At 39.4% G+C, this 25,880-nt stretch overlaps 1 protein-coding gene across 2 annotated transcripts in view; it reads right to left on the bottom strand.

Annotated features, from left to right (window-relative positions):
* The window catches only part of LOC114705269 (protein FAM122A-like), a 58,252-nt gene that overhangs the window by 11,394 nt on the left and 20,978 nt on the right, over window positions 1-25,880 (bottom strand). The window contains exons 5-9 of one of the 2 annotated variants that reach the window (XM_028887073.2): window positions 23,939-23,982; window positions 23,811-23,832; window positions 21,477-21,569; window positions 19,500-19,549; window positions 15,137-15,229 (exon numbers count right to left, since the gene is read on the bottom strand). In XM_028887073.2, the coding sequence (XP_028742906.1) occupies window positions 19,532-19,549; window positions 21,477-21,569; window positions 23,811-23,832; window positions 23,939-23,982 (177 nt within the window). In that variant the 3' untranslated portion in view covers window positions 15,137-15,229; window positions 19,500-19,531. The remainder of the gene's footprint in view (window positions 1-15,136; window positions 15,230-19,499; window positions 19,550-21,476; window positions 21,570-23,810; window positions 23,833-23,938; window positions 23,983-25,880) is intronic. The other variant, XM_037199202.1, reaches the window with a different exon arrangement.

Below are 25,880 nucleotides of genomic sequence, written 5' to 3'. Positions count from 1 at the left end.
AGAGAAGGCAGTGTCTGCCCCATTTCCAAGCTTTGGGGAGGCTTTCCAGGGTGGGGGGTGGGGAAGGGAGATGACAGAGTCTTAACGACAGCCACCACTGACTCTCTCCGTGACTGAGAGCTGAGCCAGAACATGGCTTCAGAACACACATGCCTCCCCACAGAGTCCCATTTACTGGTCATTTTAATTGTCCTGTGAATAGCCTAATTGGAATGTTCAAATTGATGTTAGCCTTGTTAGGATGGCAGTTTTGATTAGAAGAAGGAAGACAATGTGCTGCTGGCATGCTGGCTCCTTTGGGAAGAAGCCAGACCAGGGTGAATACTAGTTGAGGAGGATGGTGAGTGGCTGGGAGGGAAGAAATAACAAAGCGTAAGGGCCAGGGAGAAGCGGAAGATAACCTGTGGGGCTCCTTTGTCTCTAGTCAAGTTCTTGGAGGAAGAATTGACTGACAGTCACATGTCAGAAGAGAGAGGCAAGAATGAGGTCCTGTTTACCTGTTGAGTCTCACAAAGCATATGTACTGCTCTTCAATTTCCTGAGAAATCAGCCTGATAGCTTAAAAAAAATCCTTTTGGGAGGGGGTTGTTTGTTTATTGATAGGTTTCATGTAGTCCAAGCTGGCCTTGAACTTCTAATGTTCCTGTCTCTATCTCTCAAATTTGTTTTTTGAGATAGGAGTTCACCATTTAGCCCGGGCTGGCCTTGAACTCACAGAGATCTGCCTGCCTCTGATTCCTGAAATGCTGAGATTAAAGGTGTGCATCACCACACCAGCATTTTTGTAAGGGTTGCTTTATTTTTTAAGACGACATGAGTACCTATGCAGCTAAGACCAGCCCTGAACTCCTGATCTTCCTGTTTCTACCCCTCCCCCAAGTGCTGGGATTACAAGCATGGCTACTACATCCAACAAAAGTCATTTTCATTCATGCAATTAACACTAGACCTTGCCATACTAAAGCAAAGACTCTGAACCAGAGGTACATCTTTCTCTGGTTCCATTTGTTATTGCATAATGAGAATCCCAGAGTCACCCACTGGCAGTCTATAGGCTACCAGCAGTCGCCCCGGGTCCATTAAAGGCTTACAACCAAAGCTCACTGTAATGCAAGAAGCCTGGAATGTGACTTTCAGTGCAGTTCTTCAATGCTCAGTTTATAAAGGAAAGTTATCCTTTGCATAGAGTCCATATTTTTAAATTTCTCAGAGAAAACTGGAGACTAAGCAAAAGCTTCTCATTGAAATAGAAAAGTGAAGAGTAGAAGGGGTTAATCTCTGGTACAGAGGAGGCATCGCCTAACAGCCCCAGATGTTATGTGTTATCTAGACCCTATCTCATGGCAGGAAAAAAAAAAAAGACTGTTTATGATCAAATTCCCCAAAGACTGATCCACTAAGGAAGGATATCCCAAGATTCCTTTTGCCAACAGCCCGGTGAGAGCATGACTACACTATTTAGAGCACAAATGCCTTCTTCGTCCTCCTCAACATTGGGAGGTCCCAGACGAGACGCAGCCAATCCTGGCACTTATGCTATCATTTCTATTTGTAAATCAGGATTAGAAGAGGCTTGTCACTTGGTAACATGTGCTCGATGTAAACCCTTAGATCTTCGCTATGGTAAAAACAGAGCAAGTACGTCTACTGTTTTATTTAGCTTTGGGTTTTCATTTCTTTCTTGTCACTGAGATCCAAAGAGTAATGCCACGCTTGGTAGCTTTCCAGATGACCAACAGGATACTGGCAATATCTATGAGGTCAGATTCTTTTCCTGTCAGTAAGTTAGAGTTCAGAAAGCCATGTGCATATTGAATATGTTACCAGGACTTAAACAAGACACAACTCCTCTTTAATTGGGTCTGATCTACCTTGAATTTCATTTTTGTTTTGAGATAGGGTTTCATGTAGCAGACTAGTCTTAAGTTTACAATCCCCCTGTCTCAGACTCCCAAGTGCTAGAATTACAAGTATGCCCTGCAGTCCACAGCAAAGTATGCCCTCACCAGCAATGGTGGCATATCATCTATAATGCCAGCATTTGTGATGTATGAGCCAACCTAGCCTATATAGTAAAATCTGTGTAAAAAAAAAAAAAACAAAGAATACATCAAGGTGTGGGGATGGCACATGCCTGTCTTCCTAATCCTGGAAGGCTGAGGCAGCAGAATCAACAATGTGAGGCCTGCCTGAGATACTAGTAAGACTGTGTCTTATAAAATCAAAATCCCAAACCAAACCAAATAAACTTCAAAAGCCCGTTAGCCAGTCATTTTGAGCAGCAATGGATAATTGTGTTTAACCAAATACTAAAACCCAACATATGCAAGTTAAATAAATTATTTGACAAAAATATAATTGAATTAACAATTCTGATAAAATAAACATTGAAACATGTTTTGCTGCCATCATTGATAATTTTCTTATCTCAAGTAACATTAGACACAACATCTTTTAAAATGTAAACCTCAAAACAAAAACACTGTTTAGTCAGATCATGCTTGTGATTCTAAGTCAGGCGGCAAAGGCAAGATTACTCTGGAATTTGAGGCCAGTCTGTAATTGCAGGCAAGCTGTGGATATATATGAAGACTGTCACTAAAATACCCAAACAAAATAAAACAATATCAAAACAAGTGAACTAAAACCCAAAATAAAATCTGCTGTTTAATTATTTACATAGGAACTATATTAAAGAACATTCACTGTCGGTGGGAAATAGAATGGTGAATTCACATTGGAAAAATAGACTGCCTATTCCTTGTAAGGTTAAACATACATTCATCATATAATATAACCATTTGTTGTAAGATATTTGATTACACTGTGTAAAGATATGACACTCTGATTGGTTTAATAAAAAGCTGAATGGTCAGTATCTAATCAGGTTTTCCAGGCAAAGAGGATGCTGGGAAGAAGGGGAGACACCAGGAGATGCAGAGCAAGCAGGATGGGCACTACAGAGATGAGATAACAAAGCCACCAGGTAGAAATTAAATTAATAGAAATGGGATAATTTAAGTTATAAGAACTAGTTAGAAACAAGCCTAAGGTAAAAGCCAAGCTTTCATAATTAACAAAAAGTCTGTGTCATTATTTGGGAGCTGGCTGGTGGGACAGAGAAAGACTCACTACAACCATTCTGCTATATTTTTACTTAAGAGAAAGTAAAAGATACATTTATGGGCTGGCATGCTGGCTCAATAAGGAAAGGCACTTGCTCTCATGTCTGACTGGAGTTCGATTCCTGGGACCACACAGGGGAAAAAGGGAAATGACTTCTGCAAGTTGTCCTCTGACTTCCCCACACACACCATGGCACAGAAATGCCCTGCCCCTCATACCCGGGCATATGTACAAAAATAAGTGTGGTTTTAAAGGGCATAAGTACAAAAATGTGTGGTTTTAAAGTAAGATTAATTCATATAAAGGCTTAAAGACAAATGTTCACAGCAGCTTAACTAGTAATAGCTCTGAAGTGAATAAGAGACCTGTTGTACCCTACATAGATTCAGTAATAAAAAATAATGAGCAACTGATACAGGAAACAACACAGGCGGATTCCAAAGATATTATTCCAAGTAAAAATAACCAGATACAAAATTGCACACTTTATGATTACATATATCAGATTCTACATTATAAAAATGAGGTATGTAAGTGAGGTTACTTAAAGCCAGTGGAGGGCAACCAAGGAAGATAAACCCCAAAGGATGCTTTATGCAGCAATGGAAATGCTATGAATCTTAATTGTAAGCTTAAAGTTGGTGCAGCTGTTTTGTTGTGTTGTTTGAGACAGGATCTCTTGTAGTTCAGCCTGGCCTCAAACTCACTATGTAGCCAAAGCTGACTTTGAACTCCTGATGTTCCTGCCGCCACCTCCCAGGCATCAGGGTTTGCAAACATGTGCCACTATGCATGGTGGGGAAATCCTTAAAGAGTTGAAGTTTTCACCTTATTTCCTTTAAGGAAGCCTTCTGTACTAAGCATTCTGTACATGCTGTGCACCTGCACCGTATACGATAGGACAATTGCAGAGCAGCGGCTGCTCTCTGGAAAACCGCAGCGCACAGGCAACACAGGCTTGGTAGAAGGAACTAAGGTACGTGCTGTTTAGAGCAAGGTCTCATAGTTCAATCAGGCTTTTGAGCGGAAAAGTAGCTACTGTATGGGAGGACTGATGACAGAAATGGAAAACAAAGTCTTCATTAAGCTGAAAAGACCAACATGTAACTGGGTTAGATAAGTCAAGGACAAGAAATAACAATTTGGAATACTGTGAACCCTGACAGTGCCATCTTAGGGAGTACATGTCAAGGGCAAAGACAGCCTGTCTTTATGAACCTTGACTTTATCTAACTGGGCTCTCATGGGAATGGAAAGTCAAAAACAAGCAACAACAATAACTGATAGCAGTGACTGGAGCAAAGAGAAAAAAGTGGCGTGTGGCAAAAGGTACTCCAAATTCTATGGCTAAGCCGCAAGGAGGCCCTTGCCTTCCTCAGCAGTATGGAAGCTCCTTTTCTTCCAGGGTTAGGTACCCAGTTTGAATAAGCCAGGGCCAGGCATGGGAGTGCACTCCTTTAATTCTAGCACTCTGAAAGCAGAGGCGTGTGGACCACCAAATCAGCCAAAGCTGCACAGTGAGGCTCTGTCTCAAAAACACAGTTCTAGTAATACTTTAATGAATGTAGGTAATTGAATTGGGAAAATGTTAGGATCTGGAACACGTTATCCACCTTTAGAAATAAAAGATAGTGGATAATGGGCGTGGTGGAATATGCCTTTAACACCAGTACTATGGAAGCTGAGGTAAGAGGATCCTGAGTTTAGATCCATGGCCTACATGGCAAGATTATGTCTCTAGAAAAAAATAAGGTGAATAAAATAAATTTCTTTCAAATACTTCTAGGGTAGGATTCAGAATAGTTATACTCAAGTAGGTAATAAAGAAAATGTTGAATTAGATTGTACTAAATCTTTAAGGGGCTAGATATGTAGCAGTTATAAAATCCAAGTACAATTCAGAAATCAGTACGAAATTAGACATGGTTTCCAAGATTTGATTAAGACAATTGGTACCCAATTGTCATATATATATAATTTTATATGTAACTGGAATTATTTAGTAATAAGGATAGTACTTTCTTTCAAAAAGCATGAAGTGTTATGGTAATTTCTGGGTGCTACACATTAAGAATAAAGTAGCTACTAGAAAAGACATCTCAAAGAAAAATGACAGGGGACTGGAGAGAGAGCTCAATGCTTAAGAGCACACGGCGACCTTGCAGAGGACAGGAGTTTGGTTCTTAGCAGCCATGTCAGATAACTCACACCTCTGTAGCTTCAGCTCTGGGCAATCTGACACCCACTATAAGGCCACTGTGGCACCTGAACACTCTCTCTCTCTCTCTCTCTCTCTCTCTCTCTCTCTCTCTCTCTCTCTCTCTCACACACACACACACACACACACACACACACACACACACACACACACACACACAAGAAAAATGGCGGGGACGGTAAACCCAAAAGAGAACAGATTTGTAGAAAGATCTACAGATGGCTGGAGGTCTGAAAGTCTATCTGTGGGAGTTCAAGAAAGGGCATCTCCCCATCCACAAAATATATTCGTATACAATCTGTCTGTATACAATATAGCCAAATAGAGAATATCCATATACTTAAAAAAACAAAAACAAGACTCTATTAATTACAGTGTTTTGTAACATTGTAGTCACAAACACCTTGCCATGTCAAAACTTCTTTCCGCATCAAGTGATACAGATGGCATCATCATTCTTAGAATGTGTGGCAGTTTCTACAAAATGATGGTACTGCAATGTATTTAGCCCAGCATTTCCCAAAGGGTATTCTACATGGCACCAATGCCACAAAATGGGTGCTCAGAAATGAGGACATAGGTTAAACAGTTCGAACATGCTGCATACCACATCCCCTTTCTCGGGCTTTCCCAATGACATGGAGGGGAGGGGAGGCTGCAGGCAATACCCTTATTGCTGCCCAGCTGCCACCTCTGCGGTATACTAAACTAATTTTTCATTCTGTTGAAAAAAACAGAAGCAGATTTAACTAAGCTGGCTCAACTGACTTGTCCCTGGACTCTTCCCAGGTGACCTCTTCTTAATTTGCCAGAATACCGACTTACTCACATTTTATAAAATACCTAGAGAAATACTAAACTAATTGATCCCAGTGGTAGACACCAGTTCTCATTTTATTGTTGTTTTTTAACCTAAAACTTACTAGCCATTTTAAATATGACACTAATTACATTTACAACATTGTAGACCACCAGTACTGTCTATTTCTGGATCCTTTTGGTTATCCCCACACAGAAACTATATTCATTGAGAGTAACTTCCTGTATCCCCTTTCCAGCCACTGGTAAACTCTAATCTAATCTACTTTCTACTATTATTATTATGTTTATTTGAATTATTTAATGTAAGTAAAATTATATAACATTTGACCTTTATGTCTGATTTCTTTTACTTAATAGACCGTTTCAAGATCCATCCATGTTGTCATTTGTATCAAGACTTGATTGGTTTTCAAGGCCAACCATCATTATTTGAAAATAGATTTTCAGCTGCTCCAGCACACCACTTGTTTCTTGTTTAGTTTAATTTTGGTTTGTTTGAGGTTTTTTGGTTTTTTTTGCTGGGGATCAGAAACCCCAACCTGGCCTCAAACTTGCTGTGTAGCAAGGATAATCTTGAACTTGTAACCTTCCTACCTACCAACCGCTACCTGTGCCACCACAGCCAGCTAAGAGATCTATCTCTGGGAGGCAATGTTTTTAGTGAACCCACAAGAAGATTGGTGGAAAGGAATGCTGCTGGGTAACCTCCAACCACCAACTTTTTTTTTAAACAATCCAATACATTGTACAACAGAGATCCAACATCTTACCTTGAAGGCAATAATCTTTCGTTTATTTTGCATTTACAAATAATAATATTATAATGGGCTGGACTTGGTGGTCCATGTCTTTAATCCCAGCACTCAGGAGGCAGAGGCAGATGGATCTCTGTGAGCCTGAGGCCAGCCTGGTCTATTTAGAGCTAGTTCCAGGACAGCCAGGGCTACACAGAGAAACCCTGTCTTGAAAAAACAAACAAAAAAGAAAAAAACCCAAGTAATATTATAATGAATACGCTTTTTAAACTTACTATATTTTTGTTTTTTGAGACATCTTCTCATGTATACCAGGATGGCTTCGAACTTAACACATAGCCAAGGACAACCTTGAATTTCTGATTCTCTTATATCACCTTCCAAGTGCTAGAATTAGAGGGATGCACCACTGCACGCTGTTTATAGATTGAACTCAATACTTCTGTCTGCCAACTAAGCTACATCCTGAGCCTCGGCCTCATATTTTTCCCTAAGAAAATCTAGATTTGCTGTATTGGAGAATTAAGAGTGGAAATAGTGTGCAGTGCTTAGAACACCTTCCCAGTGTGTGAGAATCCCTGGGTTTTCTTGTCAGCACCAGCAGAAGAAGCATAGAGATGGAGAGGAGGAGGAGGAATGGAGCATGGAGAGGGAGGGGGTTGGAGAAGGAGGAAGAGACAGTGTAAAAAACATTCACTGCTTGAATAGTTTTGAGCAATATCAAACTGCCACCAGAAAGAGCATTAGGAATCCAACGTAGTGAATTTGAATGCCACTTTCCCCATATTCCCAACAGTTTCGCATTTTATTAGCATTTGAAAAAAAATCTCTGGTAATAACACGGCGTGGGAATGGATTCCAAAGCAAGCTGAAGGGCGGTTTAGTTTGAACTGTCTTTGACATGCTGCCCCAGTCCTTTCCTTTCCCAAGCTCTCACCCTTACAGGAAGATAACCCGAGAATAGGGCTTGATGTAAACCCCAGAGGAGCTTCCTACAAGTCTAGTTAAGGAAGCAAACTAAACCCGTCCTTACAGAAAAGCAAGACTAGAAAAGGAAAGTATAATTAGGTTCCTCTGCTGGATAATGACATTTTTAAGTATTTCCTTCCTCAGCACAGTTACAAGCCAGCTGTTTGCAACTTTCAAATGTGTCCTTTTTTTTATTTGTGTTTAATAGAGACTTACCAAGCAAAGGCCCATGCCAAGAAATAAGCTAAATTGACCTTAGAGGGCTTTTCTTCTAGCCATACAGTAATTATTGAAGAAAAAGGAAAGGCTCATTTGCTGGTAGTGTCCTCTTTAGTGCTAGACAAGTGCTTCCCAATGCATAGCAGGACAGCATTTTTATAGCAAATGGCACTTTGGGCCATGTCTTTCTTGATTCTCTGGAACAAACACACCAAGCATAACTCTTATTTTGTTTTGCTCAAGCTGTAGTTACAGTACAAAGAAAATGTTATGGTGAGTGCTCTGTCCATTGGAACTTGTTATTAATAAGGAGAGCCTGAGAGGATCATTTTTTCACACAAAACAAGAAACCAGGGGGAAATTAGCTTTCTGTATTTCATCATAAATCATGCATAATTTAGGGAATAGAGGAGACTATTGATGAGGCTGCACAAAATTAGTTTCTTGTTGCCGAGAAGAATAAAAATATTTGCAACAAAGCTGTCTAATTTCTTAAATATTCTTAAGTGGTCTGAAATTTCTTGCTACCACAACTTTGACTGTCAGTCTAGTGAAGATGGAGGAAGAGAGTCTTCCAGACTCAATAAAAAATTAAGAGGCAGAAGGGACCTTATAAATGTCCAGTCCAACTCTATTTTACAGATCAAACACCTGAAGTCCAGACAGCTGAAGTGTCCTATTCAAAATCACTCAGAACCAGGGGAAGAACTTGAGCTACAAAACTCAGGACTCTTGTATTCATTAAGAATAAAGTCTGACCGCCCTTGCTCATAGAATCCCTCTTCCCTCTCTTCGACTGGACTCCTGGAGCTCGGCCTGGTGCTTGGCTGTGGATCTCTGCATCTGCTTCCATAGTTACTGGAGAAAGCCTCTATGATAACAGTTAGGGTGTTCACCGATCTGATTACTAGGGTAGGCCAGCTCAGGCACCCTCTCCACTATTGCTAGTAGTCTAGTCCTTGTGGGTTCCTTGGAATTTCCCTAGCTCCAGGTTTTGGGGAGATCTACAGAGACAACTGAACCAAGCTCAAAGGAACTCACGAACTTTAGACTGACAGCTGTGGAATCTGCATGGGACCGGACTAGACCCTCTGCATATGGGAAACAGTTGTGTAGCTGGGTCTGTTTGAGGGGCCCCTGGCAGTGTGATCAGGATCTATCCCTGGTGCATGAGCTGGTTTTCTGGATCCCATTACCTATGGTAGGACACCTTGTTCACGCTTGATGCAATGGGCCGGGGCTTGGTCCTGCCTCAACTGAATGTACCAGGCTAAGCTGTCCTCCCATGGGAGAACTTACCCTGTTGGAGGAAGGGATAAGGGGTGGGTTGAGTGAGGGACAGGCAGGGAGGAGCAGGAGGAGGAATGAGAGGGGGATCTGTAGCTGGTATGTAAAATGAATTAAAAAGATGAGAGAGAGACAGAGACAGAGAGAGAGGGAGGGAGAGAGAGAATACAGTCTGGAGGCAAGAGAGGGCTCAGAGGTTCAGAGCACTTGCTTCTCTTGCAGAAGACCTGGGTTCAGTTCCTAGCACCTACGTGGTCGGCTCATAACCACTTGTAATTCCAGTTCCAGGAAATGCAATGCCTTCTGGCCTCCTTAGGCACCAAGCATGCATTTAGTGCATGTACATACATGCAGGCAAAACACAAATAAACATGAAATAAAGAGTAAAAACTACAGTCTAGGCTGCGTGTGAAGATGCATGCTTTTAATCCAAGCACGCAGGAAGCAGAAAAAGCAGGTGGATCTCTATGCGTTCAAGGTCAGCCTGGTCTACAAAGCAAGTTTTAGGTTAGCCAGGGCTATATACCTATTGAGACCTTGTCTCAAAAAGATACAGGCTGGTCCTTCCCCTCAAAAGACTTATGTGATCTTTGTTACTAGTTTCCTTTAATATCAGTAAAGCCACAGAGATTTCCAAATTGCATAGAAGTAGCTATTGGTCAATTCATTAAGGATCTGCCTAATAACATAATTCACTTAATGCTTTATTTCTAAGAGACCATGGTCATTAAGTCTCCTATTATTAAATGCTGAGCACATTTCCAAGATTCCTATGTGATAGATGATGAATCTCTATACTTACATATTACAGGCTTTTGAAAATCAATTCAGTTTACTTTGTCTGAGACAGAATCTCACTATGTGGTCTAGGGTGTCCTGGACTCACTGTGTAGGGCAAGCTAACCTTGATCTTGAAGAGTCTCCTGCCTCAGCCTCCTTAGGGCTGGGCTTACAGAGCTGCACCACCATCTGGCTTTGTTTTAAATCATAGGCTGTCAATGAAATAAGCTGTATTTTGGGGGAATTCATATGGCTTCCTGGTCTTTTCTAAATGCACAATTTCGACTATCTGACAACAAAATTTATCTATATAATAGAATTTTCAAGCACAACTTTTCAGATTTTAAAGTAATTTAAAACACTCGAGGGGAATTATAATTAGTTTCTCCCCATAGATATCCAATGCCATAGATGCATTTTCATCATTCATTTATATATAGTTGCTTCGAGGTGAATTAAAATTTTTCATTTAGGCGATGAGATTAAATATATCCTGTTGTGGGAGTACTAATAATTCAAGGAGCAGGGACAAAGATTAATGCAGATTAGAATCTTAACTCATGTGCTTTTAATAGCTTACTTGATTTACCTCAGTTCTAAGGAGCCAATGAAACAAGCCACCCAGCTAAAACTCCAGACCTAAACCGATCCTCAGTTCTTAAGGTAGGAGATTGCTAATCGTGAGAGTTATCTGACAAGGGAACTGGGCTGACAGCTGGATCATTATAAGATTTCCAACTGTAGCTGAAAGATAACCTTTCTAGAATCCACTGGAGTTTGGGTGGTGGTATTTGGTCTAGCATTCCTTTTGTTTTCATTTCTGGTTGGTTTTGTTGCTTTTTTTAGACAGTCTCACATAGCCCAGGCTAGCCTCAAACTTGCTATGTGATGCAAGATAAGAACTTAATTGAATACATATTTTAGGCTTAAACATTATTAACCCATTATTTTATGTAATTTAATACACACTAGTAAAAAGTGTAAAACAGGAGCAGGAAATATATCTCAGCCTAGCTCTCAAATATTTCAAAGCATAATGTTTAAGCCTAAAATATGTATTCAATTCAGTTATCTTACTCACAACTTTATAAATGGATAGCAATCTATATTTACTTGAATGACTCACTGAAATTAAATAAGAAAACTCACTGTATTAATAAATGGAATTTATGATTACTAGTCAAGCATGGTGGTGCATACCTAGATTGCCAATACTTGGGAACTAGATGTAGGAAGATCAGGAGCACAAGCTCATCCTGGGCTCATATAGCCTAGACTGACCTTAAACTTATGATATGGTCTAACATGATGATCTTGAATTCTTAATTTTCCTGCTTCCATCTCCCAAACGCTGGGATTACAGGGATATGCCACCAGATTTGGCTTGTCAGTTCCCATTATTTACTTTCATCATTAGTTTTTATACTGGAACATGTCAGCCATTTTATTACAGAATTCTTTTTGTGCCAGGCAGTGGTGGCGCACGCCTTTAATCCCAGCACTCAGGAGGCAGAGACAGGCGGATCTCTGTGAGTTCGAGGCCAGCCTGGTCTATAGATCGAGATCCAGGACAGGCACCAAATCTACACAGAGAAACCCTGTCTCGAAAAACAAAACAAAACAAACAAAAAAGAAAAAAAGCCCAAAACTCTTTGCCTATAGCACATGTGAACCTTTATGTTTGCTGTTTTCTACATCTTCAGGAAGAAATATAGCAACCACACTGAAAATATTTTAGTTCACTTGTCCTTCACCAATTTATAGACTACTGTCTCATTTCAGGGAACTATCACGTCACGCACCTCATACATATTCAATTTAAGGGCTGGAGATGTAGTCCAGTGGTAAAGCACTTGCCTAGTTTGTGCAAGGCCCTGGGTTCAAGTTTCAGTACTACTCATCAAAAATTCAGTTGTATCACAGATGAACATAATCATATGCATCAGGGCCACTGTTTAAAAAATCTTAACAGCAAGGCTTGGTGGCTCATTCCTGTAATCCTACCACTTGGTAGGCTGAGACTGGCAGCTCACTGTGAGTTCAAGGCCATCCTGTACAACAAAGTGAGAAGGTGTCTCAAATAACAATAAACAAACAAAAGTAAAAGCACAATCATTTCTTCATACCTACATCAGATTCCTATCCTTCAATTATATTCGAAGGTAAACCGTGTTTCATTAATGTTTTTGGTAGCTGTTTCTATTGCATTAACTGAAGCATTTTACACAAATTCTCAGCTTCATTTCATGATGGTACATTTCTACTGCTCAAAGTGCTAATATTAATATCAAGTTACTTAAAGCATTTACTTTAGATTTAAAACTTTTAACATGATTTTTCCTATTTAAAAACCCTTGAGATTTTTTTTTTTTTTTTTTTTTTTGGTTTTCCGAGACAGGGTTTCTCTGTGTAGCTTTGCGCCTTTCCTGGAACTCACTTGGTAGCCCAGGATGGCCTCGAAGAGATTTTTTAAAAAGAAAACAATTGGGGTTTAAAAAATACAAAACCCTCAGTGAATACCTGTAAACATGATATTTTTTGTTGTTGTTGCAAAAGTCCAAATATATTAAACTTGTATTTAATTAAGTCAGGCAATAGTCATGAAGATGAGCAAAAAAATCATAAAAATGAAAAAGATTGTATTTTCTGACATTTTCTCCCCCCCTCCCACTTTAATTAGAATGTAAAGTTGATCAGGGCTAATTAGGATGAGTACAAATTCAGTGAAGCCCCAATTACTTATTATTTTCTTTTTATTCAATTAGCTTTTATTCATCTTGCTGTTTCTCTTCCTACACCTTCCCAACAAATTAAACACCCAAGGATTCCTGTGCAAAATAAGCAATCCTTGGATCTGTGGTATAACTAGCTGCATTGATTTTCAAAATTGCTTTCATAGATGACATGGTTTCCCTCCTCAGTGGAAACTAGCTATTACTGAAAGCGTTATTTAAAAACTAGTACGGCCGTTAAGGACCTCGTTTGTTATATATAGTCCTAGAGATCAAACACAGGTCCTCAAGCATGCTGGGCAAGCGCTTTACTACTGAGCTGCACTCTTAGATCTAAGCACATCATTTTTACAAACGGTTTGCCTGGTGGTTAATTGAATAATCACACTTCATTAAAATCTATACTTTTATGTGTCTAATAATTTCATTTTGTTGTTCCTATAAGTAAATCCATATCTCAGTATGGCACAAATCCTACTTTTAAGAGGTGGCAGTGGCTTGCTCCTTTGTCTCTGATCTTTCAGCATTTTCCTTGATATCTGGCTCCAGGTTTTTATTATCAAGACCAATTAGGATTCGTGCTACATCTCAGGTCTTAAACAAAATCAAGGGACTAGCAATGGGACTCAGGAGTGAGTAGAGTTACTGCTGCCTAGCATGTGCAAAAACCTGGATTCTGTTTCCAATCACACAAAATCAAATAAAACAAGCAAATATCAAGGGACAGCCTGAGTATGCTGGAGCATACCTGTAATCACAGCAACTGGGAGGTGGAGGCAAGAGGCATGAAGGCCACTCTGGCTACATGAAACCTTGCCTCAAACAAACAAACAAAAAATTAAGGAGAAAAATTTTCTATGTATTAACACCTTAGAGGTATATGACTGGATCTTCAACATAGTTTTTATTTGGAAAACCATAAAGTATTACTACAATGAATTTAAGAGCACAAGAATCAAGCATGCAAGCTCTATAGATAAACAGAATATTGGGAAACTGAAAAAAAAAATGACAAATAGGAGATAGTCTAAACTCTACTATACCATCTGTTATTGATCTAACTTGCTCTACTCCGCCCCCACCACGTGTGAGAAAATCTTGAACTATATGAATCACTTAGCAAAATCTACTAGAATAAACTAGAGAGCCAGTATCAGAAAGTGATGAATGGTGAGTGCTCCTTTTAGAGGGTGAGTTAGAAGAAGATCCAATTAGCTAAGCAGTAGTGGTGCACACCTTTGATCCCAGCACCCAAGAAGCAGAGGCAGGCGGATCTCTGTGATTTCAAGGCCAGCCTGGCCTACAGAGTGAGTTCCAGGACAACTAGGCTTGTTATGATGAACAATCCTGTCTCAAAATACCACAAAAAGAAGAAAATGAAGGAGGAGAAGAAAGAGGAGGAGGAAGAGAAGGAGGAGGAAGATCCAGTCTTGCTGCTATTTCCATCAAGAGTGCAAGAGTGTCTAGATTAGGAGAAGTGCATGCTACTCATCTGTTACAACATTCAAGAAACATTGTTTTGTGTACACAGAACACGAAATCTGTGATGCAAACATCTAGCATTTAGTCATAAAAATAGTACCACAAGAGCAGAATGAGAAAAATCAGCACATCTCTTCTATTTCTCTTTAAACAATTAAAGCATGCTTTGGGAGGTATGCTTTTTAATAAAACTCCCTACCAACTTTAGTTTTTGTTTTGGTCATTTTGAGTCAGACTTTCATGTATCCCAGACTGGCCTTAAACTTTTATGTAGTTGAGGATTATCTTGAAGTACTGGGATCACAGGTGTGTACCACTAAAGCTGATTTATGTGGCTCAGGGAATCATGCATGCTAGGCAAGCACTCTTCCAACTGAACTACCCTACCAACTCCACTTTTTTGTGTGGCACTGGGCATTGAACCTGAGGCCTCATGCAAACTCACCATGCTCGGCCACTGAACTACGTATAGTCCCAGATCCAAGTCCCAGATTCTTATGTGTTTCTCTAAACTTCTTAACCAAATGCCTAAACATCCATTCTAAAAGTGTATCATCAAACATGAGTAATACACATGCTAGGGAAATGAACAAAAGTTGATAGCACCCATTTGGAATAGTACTTTGTAACTTTTCCATAGAGTAATGTACCATATTTCTGAATATATATAGTAGTCACAGTATACTTTAAAACAAAGTGGGAAATGGTCAATAATTGTTTTTTATAACTCCCATGTTAATACTCACCAAACGTTGTGTTGACAGTTGAGAAGATTAGGGAGGTTATAAGATGGTAACACGTGCAAATTTTACTTGGCTGATCTTCAAGCTCCATTCTACCTATGATAAAAGGGTAGGCCAGGGCAGACATGTCTTATTTAACCAAATTTGAATCGTGAAGTAATGCTTAGTCACTGCTATTGATGTGTAAAGCACGGAAGACGTTAATAGAAAAGCAAATCTGAAGCCAGTCGTGGTGGCTCACACCAGAGGTTGCAGCAGAAACCTTGCCATGACCTTCAGGCCAGCATGGGCTTCAGAATGAGATAGTTCGTTACTTTTAAAAATAACTGCCATTTCAATGGATAATGAAACTATGGTAGATATTCAATACTAGTATTATTCAGCTGGAAATAAAAGTGAAATCACGGTATCTGCACTAAAATGGATGGACTTGGGAAGTATATTAAGTAAGATGACTGAAACTCAGATACAAACAAACAAAAAACATATGTTTCCCTTATATATATCTCTCCTTGTCTATAATTTACAGATGTATAAATTTAAGCAGGTATAAGTATGGGTATATTATACTATTTAGAAAGAAGTCCAAGAGCAGACACTATTGGGTGATGGGAAGAATGCAGAACCAGCAAACTCTGGATACATGATTTATAAAAGCAGATACAAAGCTAGATTTTAAAGTTTCAACTCCATCATAGTTTTCTTTTTTGTGATAGATAGGGAATAAACTATAATTGGTAGTGAAAGTGTAAATCCTAAAGCACAGCACCATTGCTTCAGAATGGCCATTTTACTATGTTTAAAGTTTGGTTGGGACTTGGCAAATGTTTGAGTGCTGTGGTGGTTTGAAAGACAATGGCCCCCAAAGGGAGTGGCACTATTAGGACCTGTGGCCTTGTTGGAGGAAGTGTGTCATGCGGAGGCGGGCTTTAAGGTCTTTTTCTCAAGATTAACTCAGTGTGACAGTGAGTTGATTTCCTGCTGTCTTCTGGTCAAGTCGTAGCCAGCACCACATCTGCCTGCACGCCACCACGCTCCTTGTCACAGTGATAATGGGCTGAACCTCTGAACTGTAAGTGAGCCACCACCTCTATTCAATGTTTTCTTTCTAAGAGTTGCTGTGGTCATGGTGTCTCTTCACAGCAATAAAAACCCAAACCAAGACAAGTGCCTTCTTTAAACTAGCTATGTGATGCTTTTATTTGTGGTTTTGTTTATTTTATATAGTGAGTTAATTAGAACAAAGTGATTTATGTTTAAGATAGCATTTTTAGTATTAACCAAGGACTGTAACATGGCTATTTACTTATTCATTCATTCATTTGTCTTGAGACCGGGCTTAACTCTATAGCCCAACATAGCCAGAACTCACTCTGTAGGTCAGGCAACCTGGGATTATAAACATGGGTCATTATACTTAGCTTGATTTTACAAACATACACTGTAACTAATAGATAAATTCTCCTATAGCACACAATGAACAGTATAAACACATTTTCAAATGCTGACCAGAAACCCTTGACTGTGAAAAAGCACACGACTAGGCCAGGGGAGGGAGGGCTACCTCTGTGGCAGAGCCCTTGCTTTGTATAGGTGAGGCCCTGTATTTAATCCTAGGTAGACGTGTATAAAAGCAGAATTGCTGCACTCATTGCCTTGGTGTAAGTGTTCGTCTTCGCAGTTTCATTCTTATAATAGTATCTGCCCGTGGGGAAAACTGATCCTCGAGTCCATACCATCTCATGTAGGGTATATGTGAAAGATAACTCATTAAGGCTACCACTTAAAAATGACCCAAGAAGGGCTGGAGGTGTAGTTCAGTGATACAATATTTGCCTAGCATGTGAAAGGCTCTGGACTCAATTTTCAGCAACACGACAACGAAAGTGCCCATGAGATAGTCAATAGACCTTCTTACCATAAACCTACAGCCCCACGTCCTGTTCCCTGCTAGATTATGCTTATATTGCTATAGAAAAATGACCCGTGTCTCTCTTTTCACATAAATGTGAACTATGGAAAATGAAAACGTATTTCTCATAAAATCAAATTTGAAATATGCTTTGGTAATCTTAGCATTAGTTTAAAAGTAGTATTTTACATCTGTCTAGTTTCTTCAAATTTCGTGGACTTGCCAATTGAAGCCTTATCAGGTCCTGATTACCCTCGGAGAATGAATTGCTGCTCATCACATACACTTGAGAGCCTAATTTTTATCTCATGTTCTTGTACTTTCCAATGTCCTCAATCTTTTTAACAGTTTCCTCAACCAGAGCCTTCTTTTTTATTTTATATCATCTTTCCCTGTAGTTCATTTGTGTTGATGGGCTCCAAATAGGACAGAGGTTGTTCCCCAGGTGAATATTAATATTCCAAAATATTTCAATGAGATTAGATTTCAGCACAATTGCTATTGAGTTTGATCACTGACCAAATAAATTTGTATCATATTTGGGTAGGGCATGCCTGGGAGAGTCTGACTTAGCATACAGACTCTGTGGCATATGCAGAGTTCACTTTGGAATTACCTTAGGGACACACAAACAAATAAGGCAGTTGCCCTCTGGAGCAGCTGAAACCCAGATACATGATATGGGTGTGTGTGAGCGAGATGACACGGCACTGGGAGGAGACCAAGTGGATTATGCCAAAACTAAGTGATACAGACAATTTTATGCAATGCTGAGGATTCAGTCCAGGGCCTCATGCCTGCTAGGCCAGGATTCTACACCTCAGCAGTACTACAAAACCCAAAGAAAAATGTTAATCAATAAATTCTAAGAAAATGTCACCACGTGATAAAATATTTTGTGTATAACTGTAGCAAAAAGGAAAACAACTCCAATGTGTATTTATGTTCTAATTTAAGCACACTACTGGTTTGTTTATTTATTTATTTATTTATTTATTTATTTATTTATTTATTTATTTATTTATTTATGTGTTTAATGTAGCCCAGGGTGGCCTTAAATTCTCTGTATACCCAAGGACCACCTTAAACTTCTGATCTTCTTGCTTAACCTCCATCATGCTGGGATTCCAGGCATACACTGCTATTTCTAGTTTATGTAGTGCGAGGGATTGAACTCAGGGTTTCTTGCATGCTAGGCAAGCACCCCACCAAATTATCTACATTCTGCTATCCGATATTTTTAAATATGCAAATGACTTCCACTTCCTAAGAGCTCCTAGACTGCTAATATATTTGCAAATATATTATTACATTAGACTTCTTATATATTTTTCAAAGTTTATTTAGCCGTTTTTTGAGACAAAGTCTCATTCAGTAGTCAAGGCTAGTATCAAATTTGCTATCCAGCTAAGGATGACCTTGAAATCCAGATCCTCCTGCTTCTACCTCCCAAAGGCTGGGGTTAGAAACATGCTGGCACCATGCACAGCCAGATTTTACCTAGTCTTGTTCACAGAAATGAGTCAGGAATGTACATAATTAATTAATTAATCTAAAATACATATACCATTGTGATATATACCAAACTTTCCCCTATATTTTTTCTTCTCTTTCTTTACCATAACTGATTTTCACAAACACAATTTTAATTTCCTTCCTAATTACCCTTTCTCCCATCAACAGCAGTTAAGCTTTGTACTAAACATGTAGTTCAGTAGCTGTGTTTACAAAGGAGGAAGAACATAGCCTAGTGAGGTATCACTGGAAAGTTTGGTGTATGCTGAGCTGAATACTAAATACATTCTCCAATTCATACTTATACATATAGAATCTTACAGTTTTCACTATGTCTTTAAATATATTTCTACTGGGAGAAAATGAAAGGCCTGGTGACTTATCAAATGTATTTTTAAAATAAATGCACACCCTGCTCTTACAAATGGCCAGAGGTCAGTTCCAGCACCCAAACCAGGCCACTCACAAGCACCTTTAACTCCAGCTCCATGAAATGTGACATTCTCTTGTTGCCTCTAAGGACAGCAGTCACATGCATATACCCACACACAGATACATACACACTCGCGCGCGCACACACACACACACACACACACAATGAGAGGAGAGGAGGAAAGTCTGCGAACAGAGTCCTCTTGTGTATGAACTTCTGAAAAAATTAAACATTCAAACGTTTTTAAAGTTTTTAGTCAGGTGTGGTGGCAAACACTTTTAATTCCAGCATTTGGGAGGCAAAGGCAGGTGGATCTCCATGAGTCTGAAGCCAGCCTGATCTATATAGCAAGTTCCAGGCCAGCCAGGGCTACATAGTGAGACTCAGTCTAAAGGAACAAAAACAATAACCAAATTAAAACAAAAAAATTTGAATAACATTTGATATTAGCTTATTTTACAAAATAATTCAAAGTTACATTTATTTCTACCAGAATGTAAAGGTACCTTTTCTTTTTGATGTTTGCAGGATCCTTGGTCTAAAAGTTCTGATAGTCCTGTGAATTATAAAATAAAACCATCATGTTTATTACAAGAAAACTTTTAAACAAAATCAATTGTGATTTCATTATAAACACTTGAGTCTATGTACTAATGAGAAGTCTGTATATTATATAACAGCACATAATTGCATTGCCTTTCTCTAAATATTAATATGAGATAAGATTAAAACCAAAGACGAAAACATTCTTGCAATGTTGGGGATTGAACCCATGACCTTGTGCATGCAGGGCAAGCACTGTGGAGTAGTACCACTAAACTGCAGATCCCCAGAGATATTTTCTCTGAAGTGCTTTAGAAAGCTGGTGGTGTCTGTCAGTGGGTAGAGTGTTTTAGCTAGCGTGTTAAAGATGTTCTGGGGTTGATCTCCAGCACTGTGACAACTAGATACAATGCTGCATGCCTGGAATCCCACTACTTAGGATGTGCAGGCTAGAGGATCAGAAATTTAAGGTTATCCCCTGCTACAAATCGAATTTGAGGGTAGCCTGAAGTACATGAGCTCATGTTTGAAGCAAATCAATAAAATGCTATAGATGCTTATGAACAAATTCAAACTTGGTCAGAGAAAGATTATGCTCAAACCAGGGTTAATGAATTGCAGAATTCACCACTTGGTCACTTGATTTTTTTCTTTTCAGTATATAAAATGATAAACTGAAACAAATGAAATTTTAATCTCACTAAAGCAAAGTAACTTCATTTTCATAGAGTTTGGAAGTCTACTTTCTTTGAAGCTACTGGAATACTTCCTTGGGGGCCAGATTAGTTCAGTGATGGAGTGCTTGCCCTGCTCACATGAGACCCTGAGTTTTATTTCCAGCATTGCAAAAGGAATTTATTTTACAAGCACTTTAGTATTTTCAAACAACATAAACTTAAATGGAAAATTGTCACTTAACCTGATAGGGTAAGCTTACAATCCTAGTTATTCAGGAGCCAAGTCAGGAGGATGTCAAATTCAAGGCCAGTCTGACATACACAGTGAGTTGAAGGCTACCCTGGACAATTTATCAACATCCTGTCTCAAAAAGTAAAATGAAGGCCAAGGATATAGTTTACTGGTAGATTGTTGGACTAGTATGCACAAGACCCTGAGTTCCATCTCTAGGCAAGGAAGGAAGGAAGGAAGGAAGGAAGGAAGGAAGGAAGGAAGGAAGGAAGGAAGGAAGAAGGAAGGAAGAGACGTGAAAAAGAAAGTGGTCACATATGAGTTAGCCATAGTAGTTCACACCTGTAATCTCAACACTTGGGAGGCTGAGGCAGAAGGATCATCACAAGTTCAAGTCCAACCTGAGCTACAGAGAAAGACCTTGTCTGAACAAACAAAACAAACAGAACCGATGAAAAGCTGAAACTATCGCATGGACTTGTGAATAGGGCTTGAAGGCAAACCCCCGCAATTCACACACATTTGTAAGGATGGGAAGAAAATCACTGTAAAAAAGAAATTGGAATAGAGATTTTAAAATCACTGCTTTTCTCAGTGGCTTCCTAGGGCATGCAGGGCTGATGGGAAAAGGCTGAGTACAAAGCATCAAGAGGGAATTAGACTGAGGGCTTCTCTCGATCTTCACTATGGCTGTAGTTATAGAAATGTATGTGATTCCAAAATTGATTCAACTATACATTAAAAAGCTGCTGGATTTAGTTCAGAGCAGATAACATGTTTAAGAAAGGAAAAAGAAGGGTAAAGTATTTCACAGGCCATTTTACGTTTGTGTTTGAAACAATCTCACTCTGTAACCCAAGCTGGCCTCACACTTGAGATCCTCCTGCAGGCATCACCATGCTTGGCAGGAAAATAATCACACAGAATTGGGTATGTATAGTCAAATATATTCCCCTAAAGACTTGAGTGGGTAATGATTAATATCCATCACCATTTCAAGAGGTATAGACTTTTAAGCACCCCTTTCTTACCTTCCTAGGTTTCTTGGTGAGAGAAGCCATTGGGGAGACTGGAATCAGTTGGATGTTCCTTATAGTTAATTGCTTCACAGTGGTGTTGCCATTCTGTGTAAACAGAAAGAAGTGTACCATTGCAGCACCAGCTGCATACTATTCAAGCCCTTGGCAGAAATAGCTGTTGATGAGCAGGGGTGTACTTAGGACAGGATCACAGTGCAACAGTGAGGATCTCTTACCACAAAGCAAGTGGGGAACCCAAGAATCATGTTGATAAAGCAATGGTACCCTTGATCTTTTGGAGGAGAGAACTACATGGTCCATGAGGTGCTTACCCAGTACCCGAAAAAGGCATTGTGAACACTTGATATTGAGCTATTATACAATATACTCAGGCCCTAAAATTAATATTTTCCTTATGGTTGGACCTATTGCTGTGCTATTGAAAACTATAAACTAATATACATATTTATGCCTGCTATTTCATTTGTGTTGTAATTCTCACTAAATCATTTTTGGTCCTTTCCTGCATAGTATTACTCCCATAACTCAGGACTTTAAAATGCATTCTTTTCCAAAACAGCAGTCAAGTTATATTTGTGTAGTATGTATTCTCTTCCACCTCCCAACATCCAGGTTCCCAACATCGTATTCACTCATGCCAACACCTAAAACAATGAAATGAATCTGCTCAGTTAAGAAACTCCAACAGCATCTACAAACTAAATCACTATGAAGCCTGAAAAGGGCCAAGACTCCAGAGCTCAGTACTCACCTAGCCAGTGACTTCAAAAGCTACTCTCAAATGAGGGCCTGGTGCCCATCTGAGGCATCTTTCAAAGGAAAAGATGTCTTCCTCCAAGAACCCATTTCCTCATCTACTGACTTCTCAGTCTGGAGGTTGACATTAGCCAGAATCTCTCTTGTTTTGTCATGGATGCTCAGAAAGATGAGTAAAAGCCATGGAACAACCACAGCTAAGTAACTACACTGTATAAAGACATTTAAAAACATAAAGTAGGGATATACCTATAGCCTAAACATTGAAATTAAAGGCTGTATGTCAAACTGTCCATGGAAATATTATAAATTATTGAAATAAAGGCCATATTAGCCCAGTAAATCTACCCCTAACAATCTAACCTACAGCTGCTAAATTATATAGATGGGAAGAACATTGTTTTGTCATCTAAACATTTCAGCACAAATGAGCTTTTTTTTTTGTGTGTGTGTGTGTGTGTGTGTGTGTGTGTGTGTGTGTGTGTGTATGCAAGTGCCATGGAGCCAGAGATCAAAGTCAGATGTTTTCTTCAATCATTTTCCACATTATTTCTCTCGTAAATCTGGAGTTCACGAATTCATTTAGACTGGCTGACCAGTAAGCTCAAAGGAACTTCCTATCTTTGTTCCCAGCCCCTGCCAGTGATGATGTTACAGGCACACACTACCACGTCTGGGTTTTTCACATGGGCACTGGGACTCAAATTCTGGTTCCCACGCTTGTGTGACAAGCACTTCACTAATTAAGCCATGTCCTTAGTCCTTAACCTTTTGTTAAAGACCAGGGTCTCATGTAGCCAGGCTAGCTTCAAACTTGCAGTCAAGGATGGCTTTGAACTTCTGGTACTCCCGGCTCTACCTACCCAGTGCTGGCAACAACTGAACTTTTCTTGGGTTCATCAGGAAAGAGAGCAAGTTGGTCCATTGGTCCACAACAGAATCAACCTCAATCAGTATCTCTCTGTTTCTCTCTATGTGTCTCTCTGTCTCTGTTTCTTTCTCTGTGTGTCTCTGAATGTCTCACTCCACTCTGTGTCTCTGTTTCTCTGTCTTTCTCTGTTTCTCTGTCTCCCTCCTGTGTCTGTCTGTCTCTGTGTTTCTGTCTCCCACCCCAACCCCCACTCTATTGTCCAGGCTGGCCTGATATTTCTAGGTTGGAAGAATCCTCCTGTCTCCACTTTTCCAGTATCATATCTATAGAGAGACTTCACAGCTCCCAGCTGCATCCACAGTTTGGGGTCAGAAAACTGTTATTTCAGCTCCTCTTTCAAATAATGACATTTATTCTTATGGGTAAAACTGTAAAATGTTTCTTTGTAAGGATCTTTTTGTAATTGTTGTGTGTATGTGTGAGCCTGAGTCAGTCTGTGGGCATCATCACATGTGTGGAGGAACCCACGGAGGTCACAAGAGGGTGGCAGGTCCGCTGGAACTGGAGTGATGGGAGGTTGTGAACTGCAACGTGGATGCTGTCAACACGACACCGTATTCATGAAAACAGAAATTTTCTACAAAATTAAAATGTGAATGTTGTACCAGATTTAGAGTTTCTTCCAAAGTCTGACTTACCTGCATAGCAGTATGCATTTTCCTGCAAAAGAAAAGAAATGATTAGTGCTATAGCCAGCCCATCTGAAGGAAAAGATGTAACCGAATATACTAATGATCAAAACAGTAACTCAAAGTACGGCACTCACCGTTCATGCATTGCTTCTCTGCTTGCTAAATCCATCCCTTCCTCCTGGAAGGTAAAGAAATAAGAATAAACTGAGGGCCCAACTCCTACTGGTCTACTAAATTTCGTTTAGGTTGGGAGTTTCAAATTTCACTAAGCTGTACTTCATTGTTATCCACTAGGCTATGGAAGAGCTACATTGTTTCATTATGAACAAATCTCGAGCAAGTGGCCGGCTCTCTACTCTGTTATCCTACAAATTACCACAGCAGTGGTTTATTACTTCTGCATTGCAACAGATCAAATACACAGAAATTGACTGTATGAGAAACTCTGTGCCTTTCAGCAGTCAAGGGAGAGAACACCAAGATTCACAAGTCTATGCTTTTCTCTACTAGTAGTACTATGATGGTCTTAGTCTATATCATACTAAATGCCTATCAGTATGTTTTTTTTAAGTAAATGATAGGATTTAAAGATGATTTAGACCAAACCACTGAAGTTCAAAATATGTATTACAGGGCTGGTGGGATGGCTTAGTAGGGAAAGGTGCTTGCCATCAAGCATGATGATGACCTGGTTCTATTCTATTCTATTCTGTTCCGCATGATGGAAAGGGGAGAGAGAACCACTGTAGTTAATTAGTTAATTAGTTAGTTTGTTTTATTCTTTTTCTCTTTTGACTCTTTTAGGGGGCCCACCACCCAGCTCCCAAATAAATACACATGGAGGCTTATTCTTATTTATAAATGCCCAGCCTTAGCCTGGCTTGTTTCTAGCCAGCTTTTCTTAACTTAAATTATCCCTCCTACCTTTTGCCCCTGGTCCTTTATCTTTCTCTATTTCTGTATGCCTTTCTTTACTTCTTACTCTGTGGCTCGCTGTGTAGCTAGGTGGCTATGTTCTCCTCCTTTTTTTTTTTTTTTTGCTCCCCGATCTCCTCCTCCCAGATTTTTCCTAATCATTCTCTTTGCCTGCCAGCCCGCCTATCCTTTCTCCTGCCTTTCTATTGATCATTCAGCTCTTTAATAGACCATCAGGTGTTTTACACAGGCACAGGACCACAGCTTCACAGAGTTAAACAAATGCAACATAAAAGAATGCAGCCCATCTTTGCACCATTAAACAAACGTTCCACAGCATAAACAAGTGTAACACATCCCAAACTAATATTCCACAACAAATCAGCTCCCCAAAGTTGTTCTCTGACCTCCACACTTGCACCCTTGAATGCTTTCATCACATGAACACACAATAAATAAATAAATAAATAAATAAATAAATAAATAAATAAAATTTTAAAACATGCATTACCTAAGTAAGGAAATGCATTGCTTTTATAAAATCGTAAGAGAGGCACTTAGAATATTTATCAAAGAAGTAACAAGTATTAGTGAAAATATGGAGAAACCGTAATCTTGGGATATTGCTGGTGGTAATAAAAGTGATACAGATTCTGTAGGAAAGTCCCCAAAGAGATGAAAATAAGGACTCAGATACTTTTACACCAACATTCCTAACAGCACCATTCACAAGAGGTAAACAACCAAGTGTCCTTCCAGGAGATGAGGGGCAAAATGTGCTATGTCCACACAAAAGAATATTATTCAGCTATATATAAATATGAAGGTATGAGTTCAGTATGTAGTTCAGTGGTAGAGTGTTTGCTTATCATGTACAAGGGCCTGGGCTCAACTACCAGTAGTGCAAAACAAATAAATAAATAAAGTTCTGATATATACTGCAGCATGGATGAATCTTGAAAACATTATGCTATGTGGAAAAGGCCAGGACAAATACTATATGATTTGATTTATACGCAATACCTAGAATAGTCAAAATTCGTAGAGCCAGAAAATAGAATGGAGCTTATAGGATGGGGCTGGGGTGGTTGTGAGACTTGAAGGTTATTGTTTAAATGGATGCATAGTTTCTTTTGGGCATGACAAGAAAGTCCTAGAAAT

The sequence above is a fragment of the Peromyscus leucopus genome, chromosome X (genome assembly GCF_004664715.2).
Source record: "Peromyscus leucopus breed LL Stock chromosome X, UCI_PerLeu_2.1, whole genome shotgun sequence".
In the NCBI taxonomy this organism is placed as follows: Eukaryota; Metazoa; Chordata; class Mammalia; order Rodentia; family Cricetidae; genus Peromyscus; species Peromyscus leucopus.
This window is presented reverse-complemented; position numbering and strand designations above follow the sequence as displayed.